General features: G+C 47.8%; 1 protein-coding gene across 1 annotated transcript; it reads right to left on the bottom strand.

Annotated features, from left to right (window-relative positions):
- Nucleotides 1-4182: 4182 nt before the first annotated feature.
- On the bottom strand, nucleotides 4183-4611 carry LOC121779060. Its single transcript, XM_042176409.1, has one exon. The coding sequence runs from the start codon at nucleotides 4609-4611 to the stop codon at nucleotides 4183-4185; it is 429 nt and encodes a 142-aa protein (XP_042032343.1).
- Nucleotides 4612-9768: the final 5157 nt, after the last annotated feature.

The raw sequence follows: 9768 nt of genomic DNA, 5'->3' as shown, positions 1-9768 counted from the left end.
TTGACTTGATCAACCTGATTGACTAACTTGCTCAACCCGGCTACCCTTTTATTTCAACTTTCTATCGTTATACCCCTTTCTGTTGAAATGATTCATCTCTCTGACCCCTTTTCCTCACGTGTTTGTAAAAAAAGTATAAGGATGTGGGTTTCAGTTTCAAAAGAACGGGTAAGAGTGTATATGGCTCAACGTGGTTAACTAGGGGGTGCCTTATTTGATGAGGCGGGTTTGTGAAACGAAAGAAGAAAAGGCTCAAATGGTTAAGTCATAATGCCTTTAGTCCTTACAACTTGTGCAGTTTTCATCTAAATATTAAAAAGCAGCCTCTCGTAATTTTTTCTTTGTTAAAATAGTAGGAAGTGTTCTACTTTGGCTTATAACTCACATATAGAGAGGCTTCACAGATGATTTTAGAATTGAGCATTTCCATCATACTTGCGTTGTTCAAACTGATCAAGTTTAGCAATCAAGTTTCTACATGTGAACATACTGAGTCCTTTTTCTTACTCTTTCCAAAGCAATCAAGTCTTTCATTTATCCAATTGCATGCATACTTCCTTAATTATTATTAACTGATATTTTGTATTTTTTTTATAAATTTGACATGTATGATTTCACTGAGCTAACCCTCCCCCCTACCACTGCATATGAACTCGTCCTCGAGGGACTTGATACAGGGGAAAAAGGGGTAGGCAACGACACAGACAAACAAAGAAAAACTTCTCACACTTAGACCAGACATTGGGCTAAGTGGGAGAAGTGCTGACAATCAAAGCATGCCAATCAAAACAAAATAAACACAATCACGAAAAACATATAGGCAGTCAAAACCAAAAACATGCATAACTTCTCACATTTAGACCCAACAAAGGTCTAAGTATGAAAGTGGGACAAAATATCAGTTATATTACCGACCAAAATAAAAACATAAATTGTATCAAATTGAAATCAGCTGAGTTCAGGGGGTGGTATACTAGTGCTTCCGTGAGGGTTGACCGGGGGATGCCGAAGGATGCCTGGAAGTGGAGCGCCGGGGTGGAGGAGAGCTTGTAGAGGGAGGTGGTGGTTACCTGGCAGGGGCTTGGTTGCGGATAGCCTCCAGCAGCCTGGCCAGTGCAACCAGCTGAGCATGTGAGTTCTCCACCAGCTGCGTTAACATCTGCCACATGCGGAGCTTCCATATTTGGTCTCCTTGTGCAGCCTCCTCTTGCTATGTCCTCGCAGTGGGCACCAACTCCAGTTGCTGCCTCTGTTGCCTCACAGGGCTCGCCGGGCGATCAGCCGTCCTCCGCCTTTCCTCCTGCCAGTCTCTCTGCTGCTCCTTTTGCTACTCCTTCTGAGCTGTAGTGTAGAAGCGAAGTTTCCCACCGCGCGTTCGTTCAAGTACCTGAATTCTTACAAAGAAATCCAGGTCAAATAATTCTGGTTTGGGGCAACGGCTGGGTCGCTCTACTTTCTCCTGGAATACCAGGGTCCTGTTACGCCGTAGGTAGGCTCGAAGAAGGTGGCAGACGTTGAGGTGGCGGGCAGGGCGAGTGGCAATTTAATTTATCGAGTAGGCCAGCCAGAAGCCAAGGTGTACCTTCCTCTGCTCCCTCATGCTCCGTATAAAGTAGAGCCCGACCAAGGTAATGATCGCCATTGTGTTGGCTTGACCGAGGAGGTTGCAGCCTAGGTAGACTTGGGCTAGGCGGAGGGCTGGACCAGCAATGTGTGTTCCTCTGGACTCAGAGGCTTTGAAAGTTGGGGCACGTCCATTGCATAAGGCCTGCCAGACGGCCTGCTGATCAAAGTCAGGCTTCCTTTGAGGAAGGCCGATGTCACGCCCGAACCACTCTCCGCTGACCACCTGGGCTTCAGTGTAGGGTCCCATCCTCACAGAGAACTCATTCAGGCTCATCTTCTTCCCGCGGCCAATAACCCTAAAGGAGACACTCATAGCCTCCAAGTGTGTGCTTCCGGTAAACCGGAAGGACGTGAAAAATTCCTTGGCCTGAACCTCCGGCACGGGAGTCTCGTCAACCTCCAACAACCAATCAAAACCATGTCGGTAATGTACTCGGTAAACTTCTCCTCAACCCGGATCTTCTCCAAGGATGGTTGGTGGAGTCTCTTCCCGGCCTTCAGCCGCTTTTGGCCCGTCACTCTCTGGTGGACCTCCTCCTGCCACTTAGGGTTATCAAATTACAGCATCTGCTGGAGGAGGTACGTGGTCAATGCCACGGTCGGTTTGGAGTAGTCGGCGGTGGGGGGTGTTGCAGGCCTTCCTTGTTGCCTGCGGGACGTTCGGGTCCATCGGAGTTCCCCACCCTCAGTTTCACTGCCCTCATCTCCCTCTTGTGGGGGGACTGGCTGGTTGGCGTCAGCGATCTCAATGCCTTGGGTAGTAGGGCGGCTTCTCTTAGGAGGAAGAAGAACACTCTCCTTCCCCTTCCTCTTCCTCTCTCTCTCTCTCAGCCCTCTAATGGTTGTCCTCAATAGCCTCTCTTTCCTCAACGGCCTCACCGGCCCCTTGGTTCCCTCGCTCTTCCTCGTCCACCAGCCACCGCACTACGCGGGTCCTCTGCTCCGGCTCCTCCTCCACACTCAGTATATTGGCCCTCCTGGCCTCTACTTCCTACAACAGACGGTCCATATTCATCTGGCGCGTCCGGCAGCGAAGTGGCTGCTCCTCCCTCTCCGGCTCGTCCTTTACATTCGGAATGAAATTCCACTCCGCCTCCCATTTTTGAAGCAGAATTTTGCTGGGAGGGGGCAGAAAGTCCCCCGTATCATCGTCGTCTATATTCACAACCTCTATCGGTTGTGGCGGCTCTTCGAGAGGGGAGTTAGAACGCCCGCCACTCGGTGTTGACCGGGCATTTTGAGCAGATGTGCCCTCTGCATGTGGTGGTGGCACGGATTCTACTTCTTCGGCCGGAGTGGCGGTAGGCTGCGCCCCTCCCTCTCCTTCTTCATCGGAGTCGTCCCCGCTGTACTGTACCAGTGGGAAGACGGGTGGAGGTTCTGGTGCGTGAAGTGGGGCTTGTGTTTGGGGAGGATTTTGAGGTCGGGCTTTGAGGGTGGCGTAGACCGCCGCGTTGTCCATCTCGGTAGGTACACTGCGGAGGATTCTTTCTAATCGCCTCATGGCCTCAGGGTCCAGCTCAGGAAGTGGAGCGGCGGCGCCAGATTGTGATGGAGGGGCCGCGGTGGTCGGCGTATAAGGGCCGGCGGTTTCTGGGACTGTTTGGGCTTGGGGTGAGGTTCTTCGGTCACCACTGTCGGTGCCGGCATCAAAGGATGAGGATGAAGTGCTAAGTTGAGTTATCTGCATTTTTCTGGTGATGGCGGTGGGTAGTTTCTTGGAGAAGATGATAATTTGGGAGGGTTTTGAATCTTGGGAGAAAACGGATGAAAGCAAATAGAATGTACTGTAGGCGGTTTGGATAAAAGTGAAATACGGATCAGAAAGCTGCCTTTTATACCGAGATCCCGATGGTTGAGATCCCTGCGACGCTTCGCGTACAGGCGTACCTTTTCAGAGTGAGAGCTGGCCTAGCTTCCCCGATATGCTTCTTCTCTCCAGTACATCTTTTCCAATGCAACAGTTAGTTCTCTTTGGCACCCTTTCAATGAGTGTACACGTCCTGTCATCACCCTTGCCTGATCAACTTAAGCACTGTACCCACCAATTAAATTCAAATTTCAACTGATCAAGTGGACAATTAATTCTAGAAGAAAACTCAAATAGTACCACTTGATTAGTTGCTTCCTCATTTTCCAACTTTTAATTTCCTAAGAATTAAAAACTAACACATGAAAAATATTTACACTAATTACTAAGGACTTGATCGGGTGCCCCTAGGACGTTACTTGATCAGTTTAATAGATTAAGAAATTTGTTGCTTGATCAAGCAGACTACCCATGAGTATCCGGTCAGTCCTTTTACCTGCTTACTAGCGAGAGTTAGGCATGAGTAGTGGAAAGTCGTCCACCACAAATGCATCCATTCCTTCTCTATATGGCTTTACCCTGTGTCCATTTACCATAAAGGAAGGCGAGTCTGGATCGCTTCCCTGGAGTTCGACTGCTCCATTTGCTCTGATGGCGACGATGGTATAAGGGCCGATCCATTTTGACCGCAACTTTCCGGGCATCAGCTTGAGCCTTGACTAGAAGAGAAGCACTCTCTGGCCAACCTAGAGTTCCTTCTTGCGAAGGTTCTTGTCATGCCACATCTTGGTCTTCTCTTTGTACCACATGGAAAAATCATAGGCATCAAGGCTAAGCTCTTTAAGCTCTTGCAGTTGCATTCTCCTCTCTTTGGCACCCACCTCCGTATTCAAATTCATTTCTTTGATGGCCCAGAAAGCCTGATGCTCGACTCCCACCTGCAGATGGCACATCTTCCCAAATACCAGCCGGTCTGGGGACATTCCGATTGGCGTCTTAAAAGTCGTCCTATAAGCCCAGAGCGCGTCCTCCAGACGACGGCTCCAATAATTTCTTGTAGGATTAACCGTTTTTTCTTGAATCGCCTTGATCTCTCTGTTCGATACTTCAGCTTGGCCATTGGACTGAAGGTGGTAAGGTGTGAACAGGCGGTGGTGGACTCCATACTTTCTCATTAAGGCTTCGATGGTTCTATTGACGAAATGAGTTCCCTAATCAGAGATAATGGCCCGTGGCACCCCATATCGGGTAAAGATGTTTGACTTTAAGAACTTCATCACTTCCCTGGACTCACACGTCCTCGTCGCCTTTGCTTCTATCCACTTGGACACATAGTCCACTCCCACTAGGATATAGAGATTGCCTTCAGAGGATAAGACGGGTCCCATGAAATCCATTCCCCACACATCGAATATCTCGCAAACAATTATTGGGACCTGATGCATCTCGTCTCTTGTAGAAATCCCTCCCGTAAGATGGCATCGAGGGAACCTTTTGCAAAACTCGCAAGCGTCTCTATGGATGGAGGGCAAGTAGAAACCGCTGTCAAGTACTTTCCTCGCTGTTTTCTTTGGCCCGAAGTGACCACCACATGATAGTGTGTGGTAGTGGACCAACACGCCCTCTTGCTACCAATCTGGTATACAACGCCGGATGACTTGATCCGCCCCCATCTTCCATAGGTAAAGATCATCCCAATAGAAGTATCGGGAGTCGCTCTTGAGTTTCAGCTTCTGCGATCTTGTAATCACACCACTTCCGGGTAACTCGGCCGTTATTAAATAATTGGTCATGTCAGCAAACCATGGCTCCTGTTGCTTGTGTTGCCCCTTTGTTCCTTGGTCGGCTTGATCAACCCCTTCTGCTTGGTTGATCCACAGAAGTTCAGGTGTTGACTTGATCAAATATAGATGTTCCTCAGGGAAAGCGTCAGAGATGGCCTCCCCATTATCTTCTTGCAAAATTCGGCTCAAATGATCAGCCACTCTGTTCTCGCTTCCCTTTTTATCAACTGCTTCCCAATCAAACTCCTGTAGAAGGAGGACCCATCTGATCAGACGCGGCTTTTACTCCCTTTTTGCCAGTAGGTACTTGATCGCCGCATGGTCAGTATACACAATCACCTTTGAGCCTAGCAGATATGGCCAGAACTTCTCAAAGGCATAGACCACCGATAGCATCTCCTTTTCGGTCGTGTCGTAATTCTTCTGTGCTTGATTCAGAGTTTTGGAAGCATAGAAGATGATGTAACTTTTTCCTTCAATCTTTTGACCCAATACTGCCCCCACAGCATAATCACTGGCATCGCACATTACCTCAAAGGGGTGACTCCAGTCAGGGCGCGTATAATTGGAGAGCTTATCAATCTGTCCTTCAGCAGCTGGAACGCGGCCTTGCATGCATCAGAAAATTCAAAATCCACATCATTTTGGAGTAGTCTTGTCAGGGGCTGGGCTATCTGATAAGGCTCATTTCATGCATCGGTTTAAGGATAAAATGTATACTACTTGATCGGTTTATCGCGCAAAACAAGTGTTAAAATGTGCAGAAATGCTACTTGACCAAGGCAGCAAAGCCGAACTGATCAAGCAAGTACAAAAGGCGAAAAAGGGCCAAGAATCGGGGGAGTTGATCAAGGGGGGGCGATCAAGCAGTTAGGTGGGGACCGCTGGCTTCTAGAAAAAGAACACGTGAGAAAATGAGCTGGATATGGCGCACCATTTTGTTATCAAGGACGACGTTCTAGAAGGGAACACGTGCCGGAATATGAGAACGTAAGGACGAAGCTGTTATACGAATCTGTTACCAAAAAGCATCATCATTCTAGAAGAACAGCACGTAGCAATCAATGAGCTAATATTCCCTGTCAAGATCATTATCCAGCTGGGAGTCGAATCGAGCTTATAAATAGATGATGTGCCACCACAAGAAGGAGAATCCGACACTTTACTTTCATCTAGTTTAGCTTAGCTTAGTTATCTAGCGTAGTTCAGCTCTCTAGCTTAGTTTAGTTTAGTTCTCTAGCTTAGCTTAGATAGCTTAGTTAAAAGGGCGACCGAAGGGAGGGCTGCAGAATACTCATTTCTGTTAGCGTTATCTTAAGTTTTCCGCTGAGATTCTTCTCAGTTTTTACCGCTTTCTTAGCTTCCGAAGTGTTAGCTTAGTTTAAATTTCACGCTGTACTCAGTTTTTAGTTTAATCAAAGTTATTTTTGTTTACATTCTCGCATTTACTTTTCTGTTGTTAACTGCAATTCACTTGACCCAGTAGTTAAAGTTCCATTGATCAAGCTAGCTAGTTAAATTCTGCCTAGAGTAAAGACAATAGTTAAAAACTCACAAGTTAATGCGTAGCAGCAGCCAACCCCCCTGTTCACTACTCACACACTCGACACACCAACTTCTCTGTGGGATCGACCCCGAACTTGCCGCTTTACTGTTAAAGTTGTGTAAAATTGGGAGTTTATAAATTACTTTGGCAAGGAAGAAAGAGCGAGAGCAAGACTGCAGTGATTAAGTGGCAATGACAATTTGCTAATTGATCTGACCGGTTCGGTTATCATTCCATATAACTTGATCCGCATTCTAATCGCTTTTTTTCCTCTTTCCAAGTCCCGCCAAAATGGCGCCGTTGCCGGGGAAGCATGGTGTTATTTTATGTTTGTGTGTAGTGCGTAGGAGTAAATGGTTTTATTTCTTTCTTTTCTCATTTGTTTTTGCTGCTGTTGATGAGAAGGTACCACCAAGGCGATTACTAGAATCATCCCTTTATATACAGAAGAACTAACACTTAGTGGAGAATCCAGGAAGCCGGCGTAGTGACCACTCGTTACAGAGCCGCACAAGCAGCAGCAGCCACCGAGCAGAACAAAAACCCACCACCAACTGAACAAGTAGAAGTAAAAATGGCCCTTGTCCCTGATGACTCGGGAATCGGCTCTCTACACGATCACGATGAGAGAGAGCCCACATATGCCATCGCCGCTACTCCTGGGATGCGGACCATCGCAATCAAATCAGGAGTACTGGCCGTTTTATCCCACTTCTACGGCCTTTCGAAGGAGTGTCCGTATGCTTTTCTGGAGGAATTCTGCCGATACTGTGATATTCAGCCCGTGCCAGCTGGATCCACATCCGAAGATTACAGGCTTAAGGCTATTCCCTTCGTTTTGAAGGGGGACGCGGGTGTCTGGCTGTCTAGGCTGCCAGAAGGATCCATCAGGACTTGGGCCGAATTCTGCATGATATTCCTCGATCGTTTCTTTCCAGCATCAAAAACAAGTGCCCTGAAAAGGGAAATTACAGAAGCCAGACAGGAGTATGACGAGCCCCTCGGCCAGTACTGGGATAGGTTCCAAGGGCTGCTTCAAGCATGCCCTGACCACAAGCTGTGAGAGAAGGAGATCTACTTGATCTTCTATGGCGGACTCACTGTGGAAAGCAAGAACGATCTCAACCTCGCAGCACAAGGAGATTTCTCAAAAACCCTTTTTAGCCAAGCTAAGAATATTTTGGAGAGGCTGATTGAGGCTAAGCGGTCGTACAAAACATCTCGAGGGCAGTACAGGAGAGGAGGAGTGCACGCAGCAGAGGCGCGCAACGATGAAAAGCTGGAGGCTCGATTCGAGCAAATGGAGAAGAAACTGCTGGAAGCAGTAGAAAAAATGAGACCGCCGCCACCGCCTGCACCGAAGGAGACACAGTATGTGCCGCAGCCGCCACCGCCAGAAGAGCATCACTACTATTACTGCGAGTTTTCCCCTGAGGTAGAGCAAGTAAACGCCGTAGGCCACTGGAACACAAATGTCAACTGGATCCAGGGGAAGCAGAGAGATGCTCCGTGGAGGGACCACGCCAACTTCAGATGGACTGATCAGAATCAAAGCCAACCACAACTAACCGCGACACAACAGGTACAACCCTCTGACGGGCAGTCCAACTGGCCAGCTCGAATCTTGGATAGACCAAACACTGGAAGGAATAGAATGCAGGGAGGTCATGCAGGTTGGTCAAGTGGACCTCAAGGGAACTCGTCAAGTGGAGGACAGTCTAGCTGGTCAAGCTGACAACAGGAAGGAGAATGGGCGTACCAACACCAAGCCCCTTAGTATAGCAACCAGGGAAGGCAACCAAGTAATCAAATGGTGAGTTATGTTCCGCAGTACCACAGAGGAAACCAGCAAAATCAAGGGAACCCACAGTATTTCCAAGGAAACCAACAAAATCATCTTTCTCAAGACCAACCAGGACAGTATGGACCCTCCGGTTTCTACCAGCAAGGCCATGGGGGAGGCCGATTTAATCAGAGAAATAACAGGCAGGAAAATGAAGGTCCAGGAGATGCGATGATCCCGCATCAACCACAAGATGCAATGCGAGAAATACAAGTGACTCAGAAAGAACAGAGGGCTGCACTCGAGATGTCTTTGGGCGAACTGAGAGGGAATGAAGGGAAGATTCCAGCCACAATGCAGCAACCTACAGGACGAAAGATTGTCAATACAGTCTCTCTGAAATCGGAAACAGTTTGTCAAAGTTCATCTCCTGAGTTTTCTAGCACCTAAACTCGATCATAACGGAAGCTTTGAGCCCATCACCTTCAATCAAGTCGAAAAAAAAGAAGAGACGAGTGAACAGGTTACTGAGAAGGGGAGGATGGTCGAAGAGACCAGTGTAATCCAACCTAGTGATCCCCCACCAAAGAGAACTGACCTAGGGGTATTTACGCTCTCAATTTCCATCAGAAACGTTCAAATAGAGCACGCAATGTGCGACCTAGGGGCTTCCATCAATATTATGCCATATTCTATATACAAGAAACTGGAGAATGCTAAGCTCGTTAAAACCAATATGGAAATACAACTAGCAGGCGGGTCTTGCATTTACCCCGAGGGAGTTCTGGAAGATGAAATCGTCAAGGTGAACAGATTTATGTATCCCGCCGACTTCTTTGTTATAAAAATGACAGAACCAGGAGCGGAGGAGTGTATTGGAATCCTTTTGGGGAGACCTTTCCTATCCACCGCCAACATAGTCATTGACGTCCACCATGGGACAATTAATCTGGAGTTTAAAGGAGAGCGACTTACAGTCGGCATTAATGAAGCTGCAAGAAGGCCACAGGATAGAGAGAGCATACAAACAGTAGACGCTATCAGCCACCGGAAACAGAAGTATTCGAAAAAGGAATCCTTCAAAGAGTCACCCTCTGGTTCCGCTGAAGGTGAACAGCTCAAGAGAGAGGCAGCAGAATGGTTTGGTACGACAATGTCTGGAGCAATGGATGATCAAGCCATTAGAAGGGCAATTATGGAATTTTACCAGCCGTCACAA

Source organism: Salvia splendens, chromosome 19 (genome assembly GCF_004379255.2).
Source record: "Salvia splendens isolate huo1 chromosome 19, SspV2, whole genome shotgun sequence".
In the NCBI taxonomy this organism is placed as follows: domain Eukaryota; kingdom Viridiplantae; phylum Streptophyta; class Magnoliopsida; order Lamiales; family Lamiaceae; genus Salvia; species Salvia splendens.
Note: the sequence above shows the minus strand (reverse complement) of the source record. Positions and strands in the feature narration are given on the sequence as shown.

Excerpts from the sequence above, each read along its gene's own strand:
- LOC121779060 (XM_042176409.1), bottom strand. The coding sequence starts at position 4,611 with ATGAGAAAGTATGGAGTCCACCACCGCCTGTTCACACCTTACCACCTT.